This window comes from Urocitellus parryii, chromosome 2 (genome assembly GCF_045843805.1).
Source record: "Urocitellus parryii isolate mUroPar1 chromosome 2, mUroPar1.hap1, whole genome shotgun sequence".
Taxonomy (NCBI): Eukaryota; Metazoa; Chordata; class Mammalia; order Rodentia; family Sciuridae; genus Urocitellus; species Urocitellus parryii.
Window position 1 is genome coordinate 223,556,213 of NC_135532.1, and position 22,683 is coordinate 223,578,895.

Genomic DNA, 22,683 nt, shown 5'->3' on the forward strand with positions numbered 1-22,683 from the left:
AGGAATAGAGGCCCAATGCCATTAGCTAAAACGGACGCTTGGGGACAGTTAATGTGAACATGCTTTGTGGGTTATGTGGATTAGGAAGATTCTATCAAATCACACTGACATGGAATCTCTTGGTTTGTTAACTCTAGTTTGATGGTATTCTTGTTGTCATAAGACACGCACTGAAATACTTAGGCAATGATTGCAAAAAATAGTCTATCTGTAACACACACACAGTACATTCTCTCTGCACACTCCTCTCTCTTCCAGAGAAAATAAAACAAATGGAAATTGACCAAATTACATTACATGCATGTACAAATATGTCACAATGAATCCCACTATTATGTCTTATTATAATGCACCAATAAAAATTATTAAATAAAAATGAAAATGAACTTACAAAATAAAGCAAACAGGGCCTGATGCAGATAATTTCTATCTGGGTAAGGAGTATATATAGGAGTTTCTCTTACTATTTTTGTAACTTATAAATTTAAAATTACATAAATTACCAAATATTGAAAAAAAAAAACACTGAAAAACTGTAATGATGTTTTCTAGGATTAATCTGGCAAAAGGACCAGAAGCCAAGATGAAGAAGCCACCTCTGGCCAAGAGGTGTCCTTCTGGGCACAGCTAGTCCTGGCCTGATACCTTGAGGCCAAGTCCACACTGACATCTCAGAGAGATGTCCCAGGGCAATCTGGTCACCATCTGAAGCCCGCCACCTAGCACCTATCTAAGACGCTGGTGCTTCACGGGAGAGAAGTGCTCTTCTGTGCTGCACAGCCTAATAAATCCAGAAGCAATGGCAGGTTAGGAAAATCTTATTTCTCCAACATGACTGCAGGGCCTGAACTTGGGCCCCAGTGATCACCAGGATCACCTGCTCACCACAGGTCGACCACACAAGCACACCTTCATGACTCCGTGGGTTCAGTTCCAGACCAAAACAAAGAGATCACAGTCAAGCACGTCACCTTGATATCCTTGGTTTTCCAGTGCATATAAAAGTTGTGGTTTTCCTTCCATCAAATAAGCAAGTGTACAATAGCATGGTCCAAAAAATCTGTAGACTCTTATTATTAAAGATTCTTTATTCCTAAAGCACACTAATAGTCACCTGAGCCTTTCGGGAGTCACATCGTCCTGCTGATAGAGGGTCTTGCCTCAGTGTTGATGGTGCCCGACTGACGCGGGGGCCAGCTGCAGAAAGCTGGATGGCCTGGAAGTTTCTCAGAACAAGAAGCGGTGAGGTCCACTGCATGCATGGGCTCTTCCTTTCAGGACAGGTTTCCTGTAGCATGGGAGGCTGGGGACAGCACCGTGCCCACACTAGGACATTGGGAATCTGCTCTTCCAACCCGCGGGTGCACTATTCTAAATCCTCAACCACATCACCTCGATCACAGCATCCTCCCAGAAGTCGGTGCCATCTCAAGACCATGCTCTTTGCCCATTCACAAGAAGTGACTCCTCACCTGTGGAAGTGTCACTGTGAGGTGCAGCCATCCAGCCACGTCCCCAGGCTCCACTTCTCCGTCTGGGCCTCTTGCCGCGTGCATCGCCTGCACAGTTCCTTCTCCACCGCCTTCCTGAGCCCCCCAAAGTCCCCGTGAGGGTCGGGATGAACTTCTTCCCGTTAGTGTAGGGATCTTGTCCCCCTCCCCTGACCATGAATGTTCTTACCGGCATCCGGAACGGAACCTTCCAGGTTTTCAACTGCCCGGATCAGAGGAGGCATCACCAAGGGTACTCACAGCCCCACAGAACACGCTTCTTAAACAAGAAGACGAGAAGTCAGAATGACCCCCAGTCCCCGGTGCAGAGGGGTGCTGGGCCAGCAGGCCTGGACACAACACAGGCCCCGTGTCCCTCTCCACCAGAGCTCTTGGGGACGAGGTGTTTGGCCAATGAGCAGTGATATTTGAAAGAATCTTTTTTTCTGAGCAGCAGGTCTCAATGGTGGACTTAAAATGTTGACCGTGTTGGAAAAGAGAGGCCTGGCCTGTGGCTCCACTCGCAGAGCATGAGCTGGTGGATCCAGTGCTGTCCCAAGGGCCCTCCATTACAGGTGGTCAGTAAGCACTCGACTTACAGTCACCCGCTACAGTAGCCCCTGAGGAGAGTCAGCCTGTCCTTGGAAGCTTGGAAGCTAGACCCAGACCCCTCTCAGCAGCCTCTTCCAACGCCGGCCTGTCCACACTGAGAGTCATCATTCAGTGCGGCAGATGGACGCATCTGTGCCATGTCACCATGCACCCACTATTTCCTAACCCTCTAGGCTGCCTCCAGGGGTGACCTGCTCCCAGCTTCTTCTGCCGAATCTTCACAGAACCTGAGAGAGCTGGGCCTGGCTCTGTATCAGCTTTAGGTACTGTCGTCGATCCAGACAGCTGGCCTCCAGGAGGGCAAGTGGCCTGTTTGGCTTCCGCTCCACCTGCATGTGCCCTGGGCTGGCACTGTCATCTCCTGCATTCACACCTGGCTCACTGCTGCAGCAAGCTGCCTTGGGACCTGCTGGCTTGGGACAGGTCTCCCTCACCAGGCTCCATCAACTCCAGCTTTGATGTAAGCTGCTGTCTTCCTTTCACTTGAACACCCAGACGAGGACATTGCAAGGTCATTTACTGGCCTTGTTTCAATACTGTTGTGTCCCAGGGACTAGGGAGGCCTGAGGAGGGGAGGAGGTAAGCATGGCAGTAGGTGGGGTCAGAGCCCACACCACACTTCTCTATGGCTGACCTTCCTTCGACCTTCCTTCCCTATGGGGGCAGTTGGTGGAACCATGGGGCCAAGCTGGAGGAAACAGTTCAAAGAATTGCAGCAGAGACTGCTTCAGAAACAAAAGATGACGGAAAGATTTATTTCAATTGCAAACCAACTTAACAAATGACTAAATAAGAAAGATTGGCCCTAACTGCCCACCCTGCCACCTGCTGCAATCTGGACCTTCCACCGCTGGATCTCAGTCCTGCAGATCCGATTGTCTGCCTTCTTCTTCTTCAAAGCTCACATTTCCTGAGAAGAAAAGGGAAATCGGAGTATATGGAAACAACCACCTGACACAATAAAAGCCACGTCCATGTCTCCAAGGGGCCCGAGCCAGGGCAGCCCTGCTGGGAGAGCAGGAGTGAGCGCTGCATCCAGGACGGGCAGCCCTGCTGGGATCAGAGGCAACGGGAGCAGCCTTCTGTAGGAGGGCCCCCTGAGCTCACAGTGGGCCTTCTGCAGGCCCCTCCAGGCCCCTGGGCCTGGCCCAAGGACCCCATGGTGGGAGGAGGGTGAGCCCCACGCTCCGCCTGCGCGTGGCTCCGGCTTCATGCTCAGGCTCCTCACCCTGGTGCTCCTCACCCTGGTGCTCCTCACAATCGTGCTCCCCACCCTGGTGCTCCTCACCCTGGTGCTCCTCACCCTGGCGCTCCTGACCCTGGCGCTCCTGACCCTGGCGATCCCCACCCTGGTGCTCCTCACACTGGCGCTCCCCACCCTGGTGCTCCTCACCCTGGTGCTCCTGACCTGGCACTCCTCACCCTGGCGCTCCTCACCCTGGTGCTCCTCACCCTGGCGCTCCCCACCCTGGTGCTCCTCACCCTGGCACTCCTGACGCTGGCGCTCCCCACCCTGGTGCTCCTCACCCTGGCGCTCCACACCCAGGCGCTCCCCACCCTGGTGCTCCTCACCCTCGTGCTCCTCTCCCTGGAGCTCCTCACAATCGTGCTCCTCACCCTGGTGCTCCTCACCCTGGTGATCCTCTCCCTTGTGCCCCTCTCCCTGGCGCTCCTCACCCTGGTGCTCCTCACCCTGGCGCTCCTCACCCTGGCGCTCCTCTCCCTGGCGCTCCCCACCCTGGCGCTCCTCACCCTGGCGCTCCTCACCCTGGCGCTCCTCACCCTGGCGCTCCTCACCCTGATGCTCCTCACCCTGGCGCTCCTCACCCTGGCGCTCCTCACCCTGGCGCTCCTCACCCTGGCGCTCCTCACCCTGGCGCTCCCCACCCTGGCGCTCCCCACCCTGGCGCTCCTCTCCCTGGCGCTCCTCACCCTGGTGATCCTCTCCCTTGTGCCCCTCTCCCTGGTGCTCCTCACCCTGGCGCTCCTCACCCTGGTGATCCTCTCCCTTGTGCCCCTCTCCCTGGTGCTCCTCACCCTGGCGCTCCCCACCCTGGCGCTCCTCTCCCTGGCACTCCCCACCCTGGTGCTCCTCACCCTGGCGCTCCTCACCCTGGCGCTCCTCACCCTGGCGCTCCTCACCCTGATGCTCCTCAACCTGGAGCTCCTCTCCCTGGCGCTCCCCACCCTGGCGCTCCTCACCCTGATGCTCCTCAACCTGGTGCTCCTCTCCCTGGCGCTCCCCACCCTAGCGCTCCTCACCCTGGCGCTCCTCACCCAGGCACTCCTCACCCTGGCGCTCCTCACCCTGGCGCTCCTCACCCTGGCACTCCTCACCCTGGCGCTCCCCACCCTGGTGCTCACCACCCTGGAGCTCCCCACCCTGGTGCTCCTCACCCTGGTGCTCCTCACCCTGGTGCTCCTCTCCCTGGCGCTCCCCACCCTGGTGCTCCTCACCCTGGTGCTCCTCTCCCTGGTGCTGCTCACCCTGGTGCTCCTCTCCCTGGCGCTCCCCACCCTGGTGCTCCTCTCCCTCGTGCTCCTCACCCTCGTGCCCCTCTCCCTCACTCTCCCCACCCTGGTGCTCCTCACCCTGGTGCTCCTCTCCCTGGCGCTCCTCACCCTGGCGCTCCTCTCCTTGGTGCTCCTCACCCTGGTGCTCCTCTCCCTCGTGCTCCTCTCCCTGGTGCTCCTCACCCTGGTGCTCCCCACCCTGGCGCTCCCCACCCTGGCGCTCCTCTCCCTGGTGCTCCTCTCGCTGGAGCTCCCCACCCTGGTGCTCCTCTACCTCGTGCTCCTCTCCCTGGTGCTCCTCACCCTGGTGCTCCCCACCCTGGCGCTCCCCACCCTGGTGCTCCTCTCCCTGGTGCTCCTCTCGCTGGAGCTCCCCACCCTGGTGCTCCTCTCCCTCGTGCTCCTCACCCTCGTGCCCCTCTCCCTCACTCTCCCCACCCTGGTGCCCCTCACCCTGGTGCTCCTCTCCCTGGTGCTCCTCACCCTGGTGCTCCTCTCCCTCGTGCTCCTCACCCTGGTGCTCCTCACCCTGGTGCTCCTCTCCCTGGCGCTCCTCACCCTGGTGCTCCTCTCCCTCGTGCTCCTCACCCTGGTGCTCCTCACCCTGGCGCTCCTCTCCCTGGCGCTCCCCACCCTGGTGCTCCTCTCCCTCGTGCTCCTCACCCTGGTGCTCCTCTCCCTGGCGCTCCTCACCCTGGTGCTCCTCTCCCTCGTGCTCCTCACCCTGGTGCTCCTCACCCTGGCGCTCCTCTCCCTGGCGCTCCCCACCCTGGTGCTCCTCTCCCTCGTGCTCCTCACCCTGGTGTTCCTCTCCCTGGTGCTCCTCTCCCTGGCGCTCCTCACCCTGGTGCTCCTCTCCCTGGCACTCCTCACCCTGGTGCTCCTCTCTCTGGCGCTCCCCACCCTGGCGCTCCTCTCCCTGGCGCTCCCCACCCTGGCGCTCCCCACCCTGGCGCTCCCCACCCTGGCGCTCCTCACCCTGGCGCTCCTCACCCTGGCGCTCCACACCCTGGCGCTCCTCACCCTGGCGCTCCTCTCCCTGGTGCTCCTCTCCCTGGTGCTCCTCACCCTGGTGCTCCTCACCCTGGTGCTCCTCTCCCTGGCGCTACCCACCCTGGCGCTCCTCTCCCTGGCGCTCCCCACCCTGGCACTCCTCACCCTGGTGCTCCTCACCCTGGTGCTCCTCTCCCTGGCGCTCCCCACCCTGGCGCTCCTCTCCCTGGCGCTCCTCTCCCTGGCGCTCCTCACCCTCGCGCTCCCCACCCTGGCGCTCCTCACCCTGGGGCTCCTCACCCTGGCGCTCCCCACCCTGGCGCTCCTCTCCCTGGCGCTCCTCTCCCTGGTGCTCCTCACCCTCGCGCTCCCCACCCTGGCGCTCCTCTCCCTGGTGCTCCTCTCCCTGGTGCTCCTCACCCTGGTGCTCCCCACCCTGGTGGGCCTCTCCCTGGTGCTCCTCTCCCTGGTGCTCCTGACCCTGGTGCTCCTCACCCTGGCGCTCCTCACCCTGGCGCTCCTCACCCTGGTGCTCCACACCCTGGTGCTCCTCTCCCTGGTGCTCCTCACCCTGGTGCTCCTCACCCTGGCGCTCCTCACCCTGGTGCTCCTCACCCTGGTGCTCCACACCCTGGTGCTCCTCTCCCTGGTGCTCCTCACCCTGGTGCTCCTCACCCTGGCGCTCCTCTCCCTGGCGCTCCCCACCCTGGCGCTCCTCTCCCTGGCGCTCCCCACCCTGGTGCTCCCCACCCTGGTGCTCCTCACCCTGGCGCTCCTCTCCCTGGCGCTCCCCACCCTGGCGCTCCTCACCCTCGTGCCCCTCTCCCTCACTCTCCCCACCCTGGTACCCCTCACCCTGGTGCTCCTCTCCCTGGTGCTCCTCACCCTGCTGCTCCTCTCCCTGGCGCTCCTCACCCTGGTGCTCCTCTCCCTGGCGCTCCCCACCCTGGCGCTCCTCTCCCTGACGCTCCTCTCCCTGGTGCTCCTCTCCCTGGTGCTCCTCACCCTGGTGCTCCCTACCCTGGCACTCTTCACCCTGGCGCTCCTCACCCTGGTGCTCCCTACCCTGGCACTCTTCACCCTGGCGCTCCTCACCCTGGCGCTCCTCACCCTGGTGCTCCTCTCCCTGGCGCTCCTCACCCTGGCTCTCCTCACCCTGGTGCTCCACACCCTGGCGCTCCTCTCCCTGGTGCTCCTCACCCTGGTGCTCCTCTCCCTGGTGCTCCTCACCCTGGTGCTCCTCACCCTGGTGATCCTCTCCCTGGTGCTCCCGACCCTGGCGCTCCTCTCCCTGGCACTCCCCACCCTGGTGCTCCTCACCCTGGTGCTCCTCACCCTGGTGCTCCTCTCCCTGGCGCTCCCCACCCTGGTCCTCCTCTCCCTGGTGCTCCTCTCCCTGGTGCTCCTCACCCTGGTGCTCCTCTCCCTGGCGCTCCCCACCCTGGCGCTCCTCTCCCTGGCGCTCCTCTCCCTGGTGCTCCTCTCCCTGGTGCTCCTCACCCTGGCGCTCCTCACCCTGGCGCTCCTCACCCTGGTGCTCCACACCCTGGTGCTCCTCTCCCTGGTGCTCCTCACCCTGGTGCTCCTCTCCCTGGTGCTCCTCACCCTGGTCCTCCTCACCCTGGTGCTCCACTCCCTGGCGCTCCCCACCCTGGTGCTCCTCTCCCTGGTGCTCCTCTCCCTGGTGCTCCTCACCCTGGTGCTCCCCACCCTGGTGCTCCTCTCCCTGGCGCTCCTCACCCTGGTGCTCCTCACCCTGGCGCTCGTCACCCTGGCGCTCCACACCCTGGTGCTCCACACCCTGGTGCTCCTCTCCCTGGTGCTCCTCACCCTGGTGCTCCTCACCCTGGTGCTCCTCTCCCTGGCGCTCCCCACACTGGCGCTCCTCTCCCTGGCACTCCCCACCCTGGTGCTCCTCACCCTGGTGCTCCTCACCCTGGTGCTCCTCTCCCTGGTACTCCCCACCCTGGTGCTCCTCTCCCTGGTGCTCCTCTCCCTGGTGCTCCTCACCCTGGTGCTCCCCACCCTGGTGTTCCTCTCCCTGGTGCTCCTCACCCTGGTGCTCCTCACCCTGGCGCTCCTCTCCCTGGCGCTCCTCACTCTGGTGCTCCTCTCCCTGGCGCTCCTCACCCTGGCGCTCCTCTCCCTCGTGCTCCTCACCCTGGTGCTCCTCACCCTGGTGCTCCTCTCCCTGGCGCTCAACCACCCTGGTGCTCCTCTCTCTCGTGCTCCTCACCCTGGTGCTCCTCTCCCTGGCGCTCCTCACCCTGGTGCTCCTCTCCCTGGGGCTCCTCACCCTGGTGCTCCTCACCCTGGTGCTCCTCTCCCTGGCGCTCCCCACCCTGGCGCTCCTCTCCCTGGCGCTCCTCTCCCTGGTGCTCCTCTCCCTGGTGCTCCTCACCCTGGTGCTCCCCACCCAGGCGCTCCCCACCCTGGCGCTCCTCACCCTGGCGCTCCTCACCCTGGCGCTCCTCACCCTGGCGCTCCTCACCCTGGCGCTCCTCTCCCTGGCACTCCCCACCCTGGCACTCCTCACCCTGGCGCTCCTCACCCTGGCGCTCCTCACCCTGGTGCTCCTCTCCCTGGTGCTCCTCTCGCTGGAGCTCCCCACCCTGGTGCTCCTCTCCCTCGTGCTCCTCACCCTCGTGCCCCTCTCCCTCACTCTCCCCACCCTGGTGCCCCTCACCCTGGTGCTCCTCTCCCTGGTGCTCCTCACCCTGGTGCTCCTCTCCCTCGTGCTCCTCACCCTGGTGCTCCTCACCCTGGTGCTCCTCTCCCTGGCGCTCCTCACCCTGGTGCTCCTCTCCCTCGTGCTCCTCACCCTGGTGCTCCTCACCCTGGCGCTCCTCTCCCTGGCGCTCCCCACCCTGGTGCTCCTCTCCCTCGTGCTCCTCACCCTGGTGCTCCTCTCCCTGGCGCTCCTCACCCTGGTGCTCCTCTCCCTGGCACTCCTCACCCTGGTGCTCCTCTCTCTGGCGCTCCCCACCCTGGCGCTCCTCTCCCTGGTGCTCCTCTCCCTGGCGCTCCCCACCCTGGCGCTCCCCACCCTGGCGCTCCCCACCCTGGCGCTCCTCACCCTGGCGCTCCTCACCCTGGCGCTCCACACCCTGGTGCTCCTCACCCTGGTGCTCCTCTCCCTGGTGCTCCTCTCCCTGGTGCTCCTCACCCTGGTGCTCCTCACCCTGGTGCTCCTCTCCCTGGCGCTACCCACCCTGGCGCTCCTCTCCCTGGCGCTCCCCACCCTGGTGCTCCTCACCCTGGTGCTCCTCACCCTGGTGCTCCTCTCCCTGGCGCTCCCCACCCTGGCGCTCCTCTCCCTGGCGCTCCTCTCCCTGGTGCTCCTCACCCTCGCGCTCCCCACCCTGGCGCTCCTCACCCTGGGGCTCCTCACCCTGGCGCTCCCCACCCTGGCGCTCCTCTCCCTGGCGCTCCTCTCCCTGGTGCTCCTCACCCTCGCGCTCCCCACCCTGGCGCTCCTCTCCCTGGTGCTCCTCTCCCTGGTGCTCCTCACCCTGGTGCTCCCCACCCTGGTGGGCCTCTCCCTGGTGCTCCTCTCCCTGGTGCTCCTGACCCTGGTGCTCCTCACCCTGGCGCTCCTCACCCTGGCGCTCCTCACCCTGGTGCTCCACACCCTGGTGCTCCTCTCCCTGGTGCTCCTCACCCTGGTGCTCCTCACCCTGGCGCTCCTCACCCTGGTGCTCCTCACCCTGGTGCTCCACACCCTGGTGCTCCTCTCCCTGGTGCTCCTCACCCTGGTGCTCCTCACCCTGGCGCTCCTCTCCCTGGCGCTCCCCACCCTGGCGCTCCTCTCCCTGGTGCTCCCCACCCTGGTGCTCCTCACCCTGGTGCTCCTCACCCTGGCGCTCCTCACCCTGGCGCTCCCCACCCTGGCGCTCCTCACCCTGGTGCTCCACACCCTCGTGCTCCTCTCCCTGGTGCTCCTCACCCTGGTGCTCCTCTCCCTCGTGCTCCTCACCCTGGTGCTCCTCTCCCTGGCGCTCCTCACCCTGGTGCTCCTCTCCATGGCGCTCCTCACCCTGGTGCTCCTCTCCCTGGCGCTCCCCACCCTGGCGCTCCTCTCCCTGGCGCTCCTCTCCCTGGCGCTCCTCTCCCTGGTGCTCCTCACCCTGGCGCTCCCCATCCTGGCGCTCCTCACCCTGGCGCTCCTCACCCTGGTGCTCCACACCCTGGTGCTCCTCTCCCTGGCGCTCCTCACCCTGGTGCTCCTCACCCTGGTGCTCCACACCCTGGTGCTCCTCTCCCTGGCGCTCCTCACCCTGGCGCTCCTCTCCCTGGCGCTCCCCACCCTGGCGCTCCTCTCCCTGGCGCTCCTCACCCTGGCGCTCCTCACCCTGGCGCTCGTCACCCTGGCGCTCCTCACCCTGGTGCTCCACACCCTGGTGCTCCTCTCCCTGGTGCTCCTCACCCTGGTGCTCCTCACCCTGGTGCTCCTCTCCCTGGCGCTCCCCACCCTGGCGCTCCTCTCCCTGGCGCTCCCCACCCTGGTGCTCCTCACCCTGGTGCTCCTCACCCTGGCGCTCCTCTCCCTGGCACTCCCCACCCTGGTGCTCCTCTCCCTGATGCTCCTCTCCCTGGTGCTCCTCACCCTGGTGCTCCCCACCCTGGTGTTCCTCTCCCTGGTGCTCCTCACCCTGGCGCTCCTCACCCTGGCGCTCCTCTCCCTGGCGCTCCTCACCCTGGTGTTCCTCTCCCTGGTGCTCCTCACCCTGGCGCTCCTCACCCTGGTGCTCCTCACCCTGGTGCTCCTCACCCTGGCGCTCCTCTCCCTGGCACTCCCCACCCTGGTGCTCCTCTCCCTGGTGCTCCTCTCCCTGGTGCTCCTCACCCTGGTGCTCCCCACCCTGGTGTTCCTCTCCCTGGTGCTCCTCACCCTGGCGCTCCTCACCCTGGCGCTCCTCTCCCTGGCGCTCCTCACCCTGGTGCTCCTCTCCCTGGCGCTCCTCACCCTGGCGCTCCTCTCCCTCGTGCTCCTCACCCTGGCGCTCCTCTCCCTCGTGCTCCTCACCCTGGCGCTCCTCTCCCTCGTGCTCCTCACCCTGGCGCTCCTCTCCCTCGTGCTCCTCACCCTGGCGCTCCTCACCCTGGTGCTCCTCACCCTGGTGCTCCTCACCCTGGTGCTCCTCTCCCTGGCGCTCCTCACCCTGGCGCTCCTCTCCCTCGTGCTCCTCACCCTGGTGCTCCTCACCCTGGCGCTCCTCTCCCTCGTGCTCCTCACCCTGGTGTTCCTCTCCCTGGTGCTCCTCACCCTGGCGCTCCTCACCCTGGCGCTCCTCTCCCTGGCGCTCCTCACCCTGCTGCTCCTCTCCCTGGGGCTCCTCACCCTGGTGCTCCTCACCCTGGCGCTCCTCTCCCTGGCGCTCCCCACCCTGGCGCTCCTCTCCCTGGCGCTCCTCTCCCTGGCGCTCCTCTCCCTGGTGCTCCTCACCCTGGTGCTCCCCACCCAGGCGCTCCCCACCCTGGCGCTCCTCACCCTGGCGCTCCTCACCCTGGCGCTCCTCACCCTGGCGCTCCTCTCCCTGGCGCTCCCCACCCTGGCGCTCCCCACCCTGGCACTCCTCACCCTGGCGCTCCTCACACTGGCGCTCCTCACCCTGGTGCTCCTCTCCCTGGTGCTCCTCTCGCTGGAGCTCCCCACCCTGGTGCTCCTCTCCCTCGTGCTCCTCACCCTCGTGCCCCTCTCCCTCACTCTCCCCACCCTGGTGCCCCTCACCCTGGTGCTCCTCTCCCTGGTGCTCCTCACCCTGGTGCTCCTCTCCCTCGTGCTCCTCACCCTGGTGCTCCTCACCCTGGTGCTCCTCTCCCTGGCGCTCCTCACCCTGGTGCTCCTCTCCCTCGTGCTCCTCACCCTGGTGCTCCTCACCCTGGCGCTCCTCTCCCTGGCGCTCCCCACCCTGGTGCTCCTCTCCCTCGTGCTCCTCACCCTGGTGCTCCTCTCCCTGGCGCTCCTCACCCTGGTGCTCCTCTCCCTGGCGCTCCTCACCCTGGTGCTCCTCTCTCTGGCGCTCCCCACCCTGGCGCTCCTCTCCCTGGCGCTCCTCTCCCTGGTGCTCCTCTCCCTGGTGATCCCCACCCTGGCGCTCCCCACCCTGGCGCTCCCCACCCTGGCGCTCCTCACCCTGGCGCTCCTCACCCTGGTGCTCCACACCCTGGTGCTCCTCTCCCTGATGCTCCTCTCCCTGGTGCTCCTCACCCTGGTGCTCCTCTCCCTGGCGCTCCCCACCCTGGCGCTCCTCTCCCTGGCGCTCCTCTCCCTGGTGCTCCTCACCCTCGCGCTCCCCACCCTGGCGCTCCTCACCCTGGCGCTCCACACCCTGGCGCTCCTCTCCCTGGTGCTCCTCACCCTGGCGCTCCTCTCCCTGGTGCTCCTCACCCTGGCGCTCCTCACCCTGGTGCTCCTCTCCCTGGCGCTCCCCACCCTGGCGCTCCTCTCCCTGGCGCTCCCCACCCTGGCGCTCCTCACCCTGGCGCTCCACACCCTGGCGCTCCTCTCCCTGGTGCTCCTCACCCTGGCGCTCCTCTCCCTGGTGCTCCTCACCCTGGTGCTCCTCACCCTGGCGCTCCTCTCCCTGGCGCTCCCCACCCTGGCGCTCCTCTCCCTGGTGCTCCTCTCCCTGGTGCTCCTCACCCTGGTGCTCCCCACCCTGGCGCTCCTCTCCCTGGTGCTCCTCTCCCTGGTGCTCCTCACCCTGGTGCTCCCCACCCTGGTGCGCCTCTCCCTGGTGCTCCTCTCCCTGGTGCTCCTGACCCTGGTGCTCCTCTCCCTGGTGCTCCTCACCCTGGTGCTCCTCTCCCTGGTGCTCCTCACCCTGGCGCTCCCCACCCTGGCGCTCCTCTCCCTGGCGCTCCCCACCCTGGTGCTCCTCACCCTGGTGCTCCTCACCCTGGTGCTCCACACCCTGGTGCTCCTCTCCCTGGCGCTCCACACCCTGGCGCTCCTCTCCCTGGCGCTCCTCACCCTGGCGCTCCTCTCCCTGGTGCTCCTCACCCTGGCGCACCTCACCCTGGCGCTCCCCACCCTGGCGCTCCTCTCCCTGGTGCTCCTCTCCCTGGTGCTCCTCACCCTGGTGCCCCTCACCCTGGCGCTCCTCTCCCTGGTGCCCCTCACCCTGGCGCTCCTCTCCCTGGTGCCCCTCACCCTGGTGCTCCTCTCCCTGGTGCTCCTCACCCTGGCGCTCCTCTCCCTGGTGCTCCTCACCCTGGTTATCCTCACCCTGGTGCTCCTCTCCCTCGTGCTCCTCACCCTCGTGCCCCTCTCCCTCACTCTCCCCACGCTGGTGCCCCTCACCCTGGTGCTCCTCTCCCTGGTGCCCCTCACCCTGGCGCTCCTCTCCCTGGTGCTCCTCACCCTGGTGCTCCTCTCCCTCGTGCTCCTCACCCTCGTGCCCCTCTCCCTCACTCTCCCCACCCTGGTGCCCCTCACCCTGGTGCTCCTCTCCCTGGTGCTCCTCTCCCTGGTGCTCCCCACCCTGGTGCTCCTCTCCCTGGTGCTCCTCACCCTGGTGCTCCTCTCCCTGGTGCTCCTCACCCTGGTTATCCTCACCCTGGTGCTCCTCTCCCTCGTGCTCCTCACCCTCGTGCCCCTCTCCCTCACTTTCCCCACCCTGGTGCTCCTCTCCCTGGTGCTCCCCACCCTGGTGCTCCTCTCCCTGGTGCTCCTCACCCTGGTGCTCCTCTCCCTGGTGCTCCTCTCCCTCGTGCTCCTCACCCTCGTGCCCCTCTCCTTCACTTTCCCCACCCTGGTGCTCCTCTTCCTGGTGCTCCTCACCCTGGTGCTCCTCTCACTGGTGCTCCTCACCCTGGTGCTCCTCTCCCTGGTGCTCCTCACCCTGGTGCTCCTCTCCCTGGTGCTCCTCACCCTGGCGCTCCTCACTCTGGTGCTCCTCTCCCTAGTGCCCCTCTCCCTCACTCTCCCCACCCTGGTGCCCCTCTCCCTGGTGCTCCTCGCTCCTCTCCCTCGCGCCCCCCACCCTCATGCTCCCCGCCCTCGCGCCCCTCACCCTGGTGCTCCCCACCCTCACGCCCCTCTCCCTGGCGCCCCCTCACCCTCGCGCCCGTCACCCTGGTCCAGGTCGTAGCCGTACTCCCGGGCCTCCTCTGGGTAGATGTCTTGGTCTTCGCCTAAGGGCCTCAACATCTCCATCTCGCCCTCATAGCCCTCGGGCATGTCCTGGGCTTCCTCCTCTGATTCTCCCCGGCCTGTCACAAAGCCAGCACCAGAAGGTGAGGACAGCGGTAAAGAAGGTGACCAGTGGCCGGGAAGCTCCCTGGCGTGGGCCTCCCTCCTCCTGAGAGCAGCCCTGGCTCTCTTCCAGCACCCCCCCACCCAGCTGCAGCCTGAGCCCGGCCCCACAGCACTCCCAGCCCCACTGCAGCAAATGGCTCGCGATGCCGCCTCCTTCTGAGGATCTGGAATGAATATTGAGAAAGAGAGACCTCTGTGCCTCGGGGCTCCTGAGCTGGCTGTGCAACAATTCAGTAGAGTCCAACCGTTAATCCCAGAGGGAAGAGAGTGCTGGCGTGACCCGGCTGCACCTGAGCCTGTCCCGTAAACCCACTTTCCAGTACCGGAACCAGTACTTAGCCAGTGCTGATCCAACTGTTCTCTACTGAGTTGGCTCTCGACCCTAGCGACGGGGGGAGTCACCCCGTTAGAGCCCCCTCACTTTCTGTGGCATGTGGACGACAATGGGTGACACTGTAGTGGGGGGAGTGCTGCCTGAATCTCCCTCCAGGAAGGAACTGTCACCAGCACTGTCAGTCACCCGGCCAACATGCACACACCGTGCTGCCCCTGACGCCTGGGGTCACAGGAACCCGGCAGCTGAGGCCTGCACGTTCGTGGGATGCTCCTCCGTCCCCTGGGTCCTGTCTTCTCCGCCTCCTCTCCCTGAGGGTGGCTGATCCCAAATGATCACCCTGACCATGTCCTCACACCACACTGGCCCACGGTCCACATCCCAGGGAGCCCACCACACAGGTGAGCAGGGCGCGCGGCTCCCACAGACTGGGGCTCCGCACCTTCAATTCCCACCACCTCTTCCTGGCCCGGCCCCTCAGTGGGGGGCTGCTCCTCAGCGAGGGTCGGTGTCCACAGGGCCAAGTCTGTGATTTTGGTAGCTTTCCACTTTGGGACAATAGTTATTAATGTCTCCTCTTCTTCCTCCTCTTCTCCTCTTTCCTGTTTTAAGTACAAAAATGTAAAATTCACCCACACTTATATAACCTTGGTTTGAAACATTAAAAGCGAAGAAAGAAAGGACAGGTTCTGAATTGTTAGAGCCTTTTGGTGACCCTCCTCCATGGTCAGACCAATCTCCCGCCACCCCCAGCATGAGATGAGAAGGAAGACCAAGCAGTGCTGCTTCCCTCCAGGCCCCGTGAGCTCCCAGGCCCGGCGTCCCAGCTGCTGGCAGGAGCTAGGGGACAGCCCAGGCTGCAAGTCCCCTCCAACCTCAACGCCTGCCAGCTCTGATGTTTATATAAACAACAGAAAGAACACCAGCATCAGACAAGCCCCGAGAGTGACAAGAGGGGTAAACATGGAAGTCCTAACGTCAACAATTCTGGGCAATAGCATTCCAGGAAAGCGAAACGAGAGATCAGCATCTCTAAACATGGAGCCTTTTGTAACAACATGTAATTCCAACAATTGTTGGCAGCCCACATATGTCAATTTTGACAAGCATATTTGTCTACTTCTCAGTTCTGTAATTATCACAAAATTTCAAAAAGCTGAGCATCAACCCTATAAATGTGGCACTCTCACTGTCGCACAGATGGTAATACCTGTGGAAAGAGCAACACTCGTCTTCCTCTGAGTCGCTCAGAAATAAATTACTCTACTTGGATTCAAAGTGTCTGAGTTCCCTCACCAGGAAGGGGACCCCAGTGCTCCAGGACCGCAGGGCTCAACCTGACCTGCAGCAGAGGCACCCGGAAAGCTCCTTGAAACCCAGACTGCAGATCCACCATACATTCAGTAGTCTGGGTGGTGGCCTCTAGGCGCATGGACACTGACACTCCTGGTCCAGGGTCCCCACTCTGGGAACCTCCCCAGGGGCAGCGGCCCTCCACGCACCAGCATATCCTCCACCAGGATCCCAAGCTCCTGCCTCCCGCTGCTGGGAGGCCACAGTGGCAACTGCTGCTCATAACTGAGTCCCTCCCAAGGGACAGCCTCCACCAGAAATGCTGCAGAGCCGGGGGCCCCACTCCACCGTCCACGGCAGCAGACATCCCAGCTTCAGAGCTCCCCAGGTCTCCTGAGAGTTCCTTTCCGCTTCTGCCCAACCTGCTTCCCTCACTCCCTCTCCGAGCACCGACCCCGGAGCACCGATAAAACTTGCAGGCACAACCCAGACTCCTGGATTCTGTCTCCTTGGTGTGATGGACTGAATTACTGCCTCCATCCCCAAACAGAAATTTCTGTTGTTTAATTTCTGTTGTTTCAGTCAGCCGGTTTGTGGTGTTTTGTTAAAGCAGCAAATTAATACACTCAGGAACCTGGTGCAAGGCATATCATTTCAGAGGAAGGAATGGAGGGAGGAGGGAGGGAGGGAAGATCATTTAGAAAGAAGCACTAAACACAGGACTTTTGTTAGAAAGGGGGGGGGTATCTAAAGTAGTTAATAACAAAAAAGATCAGAACTTAAAAGCATGTTACTTTCTCCCCACGAAGGCCACAGAGGAGCCGTGGACAAGTCTGCACCACAGGCAGCAGGGGATGGAGAGAAGTGTGGGGCAGCTCTTGCGGTGCTGCGGTCCACCGGAGACCTCCAGCAGTGTGGCCCACAGGCACAAGCCCAGTGCACTGGTCTCTACCACCAGAATCCCCTGGAGGTTTTCTATTCTATGAGTTTGTTTTTCAAACTGTGATTCACAGTCTGCTAAACTAATTTAATGACCCGGAGGGGTTTCAACAAAGGTTTTAGATTTGGGGGGCCATTACAGTGTGTCATGGTCAATTTGACTGAATTAAGAGATGCCAAGGATGAATAAGATTATGGATGTGTCCGTGAGGGTGAGTCTAGGAGTGATTGGCATGTGGGACAGCCAACTGAAATGGAGACCCTCCCTAAGCATGGGCAGCACCGCCCAATAGGATGGAGGCTTGGATGGAATAAATGGTGGAAGAACAAGGGAGGGCAGCAGATGCAAGCTCCATTCTTCTTGAACGGTCCTTGATTGCTGCTGAGGATCCTCTGAGGATATCAAACTTTCCCTTCTTCTCTTCCAAAGGGGACTCTTCAGTGATTCTCCAGGAGGCTTAGGTCGCAGACAAGTGGCACCATTGGTCCCCCCTGTTCTGGGGCTTCAGCCTCTTGGACTGTGCAGCTACTGGTTCCTCCAGCTCTCCAGCCTGCAGGCGGCCACTGTCGACTGTCCAGCTTCTGGTCACGTGAGCCAGCCTAATAAGTCCCCCTGCTATAATCATCCTTCCTGTTGACCTCTCCCTCTAGAGAGCCCTGACCCCTACATGGCGACTGCAGCAGGTGCCCGTTCTGCCTTGGCAGCGTGAAGGCAGCGTAGGCCATGTCCGTGCGCCAGCGGCAGGGTTCTAGTACCAATAAATCTATTTGCAAAAACAAGAGGTAGGCCCCTCTCCTAGGACTGGGCAGAGGGAAATGGCGCAGCTGCTGTAGGAAGTATCCAGCAGCCCCTCAGAAAGCTAAGCAGCAGGACACCATGCTGCCCAGCAGTGCCCCCCAGGTAACACCCCAAGACTGGAAAAGGCACTCGGACGGGGCCTGGTACACCCGTTCACAGCAGCATCTTCATGATCACCACAAGCAGAAGCCAATGACGACCATCGACAGAAGCACGGAGGAGCCCGTCCTACAAGGCAACGAACGTCACTCTGCCACAAAACGGAAGGAGAGTCTGACATTGGCCACAATGCGACTAACCCTGGAGGACAACACTACGTTCTTTGTCAAGTGAATAAGCTGGTCACAGAAGGACAAAGACTGTGTGAGTCCATTTGTATACACTATCTAGAAAGAGCACATTCATGGCACAGAAAGCAGGTTCAGTGCCACTGGGGAAGCGGGAGGGGTGACAGGGTACCATTGCCAGGCGGGCATTTTCCACTGGGACGGTGGACAAGGCCCAGAGCGTGTCCTTAGTGCCACTGAACTGTGCGCTTTGAAATGGCCAAATGCAGGCAGGTGTGTGGTCCAGCCACATGGCAGGCTGAGGCAGAAGGGTCACTGGAGCAGAAGTCGGAGCCAGCCAGGACAACACGGTGACATCCTGTCTCAAAAAACATGGTGAGCTGGGGTGTCACCCAGTGGTAGAGCATTTGCCTACAACATCCAAGACCTTGGGTTCAAACCCCAGCACTGCAAAAAAAATAAAATATAAGCAAGTTTTGTTTTACAGATCTATACAAACACATTACACCCACAATTTTATTTTATTTCGGTACCAGGAATTGACACCAGGGGAGCTACACCACTGAACTATATCCCCTGGCCTTTTCAAAATTTTTTATTTTAAGACAGGGTCTCACTAAGTTACTCAGGGCCTAACTTGCAGAGGTTGGCCTCAAACTCACGATCCTCCTGCCTCATCCTCCCTGGTCATTGAGATTACAAGTGTCCCCACGCACCTGGCTAAATCCAGGATTTCATTAAAAGGACAGGAGGTGGGCCAGGCTTGTCCCGTGGACTGTGAGCACTTCAGTTGATTTACCAGCTCCTATGCAGGGGACATGGCCCCCTCACTGGGGGAAGAGGACAGCTAGGCTCTCTGTGTCACAGTCCTTGGCACCCATGGGTGAGCACTGCTTCCTGTGGTGCTCCCCGAAGAGCAATGGAATGAGGAGCTCGTGTCAATGCCCCTTAGATGTTCTTGACCTTGTTTTTCTCCTCACTCTGAAATACGGGCTTCTGATAACTGGTGCCAGGAGGGCCCCCACTTGGCTGTTTCTCCACACTGCCCCTGGTGGCAGACCTGTGGAATCACAGTAGGACTACAGGCAGATTCTTACCAGTGGGGGCAACATGCTAGATTCACAACCAGGTTCTTTTGGGGGACAGGTGGGAGGTGTCCAACCCCGGGGAGCCCAGCAAATGTACCAAATGTGTCACCATCATGTTGAACAATGAGGCTGATTGGTTTTCCGACTGTGTGTCGTGGCCACTTTCAAACATAATTGCAGCTTGCTAGAGAAGCACACAGTGGGACAACACGTCCCACCCCCCTCCACTTCTCCCAGATGCAGAGGGCTTGTGGAAGCCACCTTGAATTGAGTGGGCACCTGGGGTCCCTGAAGAGACCGTGCTCAGGGCGGTGAGGCCTCTGTTTTAGCCTGTCCATTTCTGGTTAGCCAGGACCTGACCCTGGCTGGTGGCTCCTCTTAGCTGCATCAGAGGGGATCCAAAACAAAACAGCAGACACACAGCTAAGAGGTCAGATTTGTGTGAGACCACAGAAGATTCTGGTCACTGAAAGGAGGTGGACAACTACTCTGTAGACCACAGAGGACAGTGGGTGGTTTGGGGGAACTGAGTAGCCATAGCCAGAGAGAGTACAGGAAGGGCAGCATCCCAGGAGAGGAGTCAGGCCAACAGCAGGTGCTCTGGAGACCACGCAGTCCCTGGCCACTCAGGGGACAGCTAGGAGGGCCTGAGCATCCACTAGCCATGGCAGGTCAAGGGGCAAAGATGCCTTCAATTTTAGCATCTGAGAGAGTTTAGGGAGAAAAATGAGAAAGTCAGGTTTGAAAATTATCTGAACACTGAACGCAAAAACTGGTTCTGAATTCAGTCAGGATTTAAGCTGGGGCCTGCAGAAGGTAAAGGAAGGACACCAGATGATGTCAGGCAGGAGCCCTGAGCAGTGCCAAGCAGAGCCCCTCAGTGAGCAAGGGTGACCTGCCTTCATCTCATGAGCACCTGAAAGTGGTGGAGAAGAGTCAGGGCCACAGTCCCCATGGGTGATGCAAGCCAATCTGAAATGCCTCGGCCACAGCTGAGAGAGATGGCAGTCCACCTGACCCACAGTTTCACTTTCCACGGTTTCAGCTGCCCACAGTCCACCTGGTCTGAAAACATCACATGGAGCACTCAAGAAATAAACAGCTAGTAAGTTTTAAAGTGAACATCGTCCCAAGTAGTGTGATGGAATCTCATGCAGTCCCACCCTGCTGCACCTGGGACCAAATTGTCCCTTCGTCCACGGTGTCCAGCCTGTATATGCTACCTACCCATCACTCACTCAGTAGCTATCTAGATGACCCAATTGTCCATCATGGTCTCACAGTGTTCAAGTGACTCTTACTTTTACTTAAAAATGGCCCCAAATCACAGAAATATCCAAATGCTGGCAATTTGGATAGGTTTAAGAAAAACTGCAAAGTGCTTTGTTTAAGGGGAAAAGTTCTCAATAAGAAAAGAAAGAAATAATATGTTAAGGTCGCTGAGATCTGTAGTACAACAAGGTAAGCGTGAGGCAACATCCACATGACTGTATACAGACTCATGTCGTGCTTGCTAGATTTCATTTCTGGCCTTGCTAACCTCTTGCTTTATAAATAAAACTTCATGGTGACCGTGTACATCCAGGGAAAAATTCAGTGTACACAGACTCCACACCATCCATAGTTTCAGGTATTCACTGGGGGCATGGATCAGAGGCCCTCAGATGGGAGACACCACTGCACTGGTATGGTGGTTGACACCAAGAATTCAGTTCTCCAGCTCTCTTCAAGAAAGAAAATATGTGGATATGGAAGAGTGTGCTTACAATCTATTTTTAGATCATTAGGAAAGGGTACATAGGAACTTCAGAGTTCCTGTGTAAAAAGAAAACAAAAACACAATTCAACACTTTTTTCCAGGCTCAGTCTCTTTTGAAAAATTCAGAACTTCTCACAGTGAGAATGATATCAGTTAATAAGCAAGTCCAAGGCTCAAAACTAGCACCATGGTCAGGAAATTTCACTAAGTTGCCAATTAGGCACAGGCACCACTCAGACATTAATGACAGGGATGAAACCATCACCCCCAACACACGCCCGTACCTAGACGCCTCATGATGATGATATAATCTGGCTCATTTAATGTTCACCAGGGAACATCAATTTAGTATTTATATCAATGCTAAATACTGGAAAGGAAAGAAAAATCATTTACCAGCCAGGCTTTAAAAGATTCAAGGTGTACACCCAACACGTGAACAAATACCAGACAAGTTGTGGTGGCACTGGTGACAGATTTTCGTTGTCCTTCTGGTCCCTAACACTGTCCAGAACTCTCCGACTCAGGACTAGCTGGTTCCTCTTCACAAAACCCAGGTCTGGACTTGCACAACTGTGAAATGACGCTCAGCACCTCCAGTGGCTGAGTCCCACCTGAGCTCACGCAGACCAAGAAGAGCTGGCACAGCGCCCCTCACAAATCACCCTGACCGGCAGGTCCGCGCCACTGCCCAGCCCTCCCTCTGAGCACGCCGCCGGCAGCCACCCTTCCACTCACCGTGTCTGTCAGACGATACTCGCCATGCTGCTCACAGCCGATGTCAAACACGTACTTTCCGGGGCCGACAGGCTACGAGCAAAGAGAACCCCAAAGCACATCACTCTCGAGGCACGACACCCAGCACAGAGCCCACCCCACACCACGTCCCCGGGCCGGTCCAGCAGGATTGCCACGTATGTGTCCTGTCTAGTTATTGTGTAAGACTTCAGCCACATTTTACTACTTTATGAAAGTTGACCTATTCATACCTACAGTTTGATGAGTCTGACCCACAGGCAAACTCCCGAGAGGGCCGCTGCCCACGTGCTGACACCTCCTCTGTGACCCCATTGCTAGTAGACAGGGTCATTTAAAACACTAAGACACTGCAATGTGACTCCATCCCTGCCCTAGAAAGACCTCCCGCCACAGGGCAGCCATCAGCCTGGCTGTCCTCCACCTGAGGAGGGAACCCCCTTGGCTCGGTGACCACTGCTGACACCTGCTGTGGGAGGACAGGAAGTCCACTCTGAGATTCATCCTTAGGCACGTCTCCAGAAGTGAATTCCCGGACTACAACATTCACGTGTTCCAACCAGGATGAGGCTTGAATGATTTTCATTTCTACAGAGTGAGTCTCCAAGTCCTCAAACCCTTATTCTTCCTAAACATTAACATTTTGTTCTATCTTGATGGTTTTTATGTAACAATTGGAAATCTCATAATTCTAAGTTAGACCTTTTAGGTTATTAGCAAAGGTATTTAAGATTTTCATAATTTTTAAATTAAGTTTTTGATTGTATAAATGGGTCACCATAATTTCACATAGGTATGTTTTAGGTTATGATCAAATGAGAGTAGTTAACATTTCTATCTCCTCAAACAATCTTCTAAATCTTCGATTAACATGTAATGATCGTACGGGTTTATGGGGACTGTTTAAATCACGTGGAGGAACGTGCTTTATATATTAAAAGTTGCTCGTATCCTAACCCCCTTTGTCATTCATCCCCTAAATTTTCTTTATACTGTTTTCTATTTATAAAGGATTGTTCTTATGAATTTAAGTCTACTAGGCTTTTTTAAATGGATCTCATTACTAAAGCCTCTTCCTCGTTCCTGGGAAGCACCCACCTCTGTAGGCTGAGGGAACCCTGAAACCTTCTTTCCCACATGGCCACCCAGTTGTCCCAGGCCACTTCCTGACGCCACCCGGTCAATCCCTCATCAATTTGAAATGAAGCCACACCAAGCACTCGAGTGCAGTGTCCCCTGGGACCTGCCTCAGACTCTCTGTGCCTCTTTGTATCTCCACCAGCAAGGACATGAATGGGCCATTTTCTGAGAAACACAAACCAGCACTAATGCTGTGAAAAATGCTTCAGCTCACTAGTGCCCAGGGAGACGCTCGGGCAACAGGAGGACCTCTGCCCCTGACAATGGCCAATGCTGGTGAGAAGGTGTGTGCTCCTGCTGCTGGAACCACCGCCCGTGGCCGGTCAGCAGAACCACTGTGGTGTGGAAGCTCAGCACTCCGTTGCCCAGCCTCCATGGCCCGACCTACCTAAACCCTCTCAGCAAGGCAGGGCTAT

At 59.8% G+C, this 22,683-nt stretch overlaps 1 protein-coding gene across 2 annotated transcripts in view; it reads right to left on the minus strand.

Annotated features, from left to right (window-relative positions):
• Positions 1–1,686: 1,686 nt before the first annotated feature.
• Positions 1,687–22,683, minus strand: part of Rsph1 (radial spoke head component 1) — a 30,843-nt gene continuing 9,846 nt past the window's right edge. Inside the window, exons 6-10 of one of the 2 annotated variants that reach the window (XM_077795422.1) lie at positions 21,110–21,181; positions 14,649–14,808; positions 13,674–13,826; positions 2,920–3,012; positions 1,687–1,770 (exon numbers count right to left, since the gene is read on the minus strand). In XM_077795422.1, the coding sequence (XP_077651548.1) occupies positions 2,960–3,012; positions 13,674–13,826; positions 14,649–14,808; positions 21,110–21,181 (438 nt within the window). In that variant the 3' untranslated portion in view covers positions 1,687–1,770; positions 2,920–2,959. Of the gene's footprint in view, positions 1,771–2,882; positions 3,013–13,673; positions 13,827–14,648; positions 14,809–21,109; positions 21,182–22,683 lie in introns of those variants that run through there. The other variant, XM_026410082.2, reaches the window with a different exon arrangement.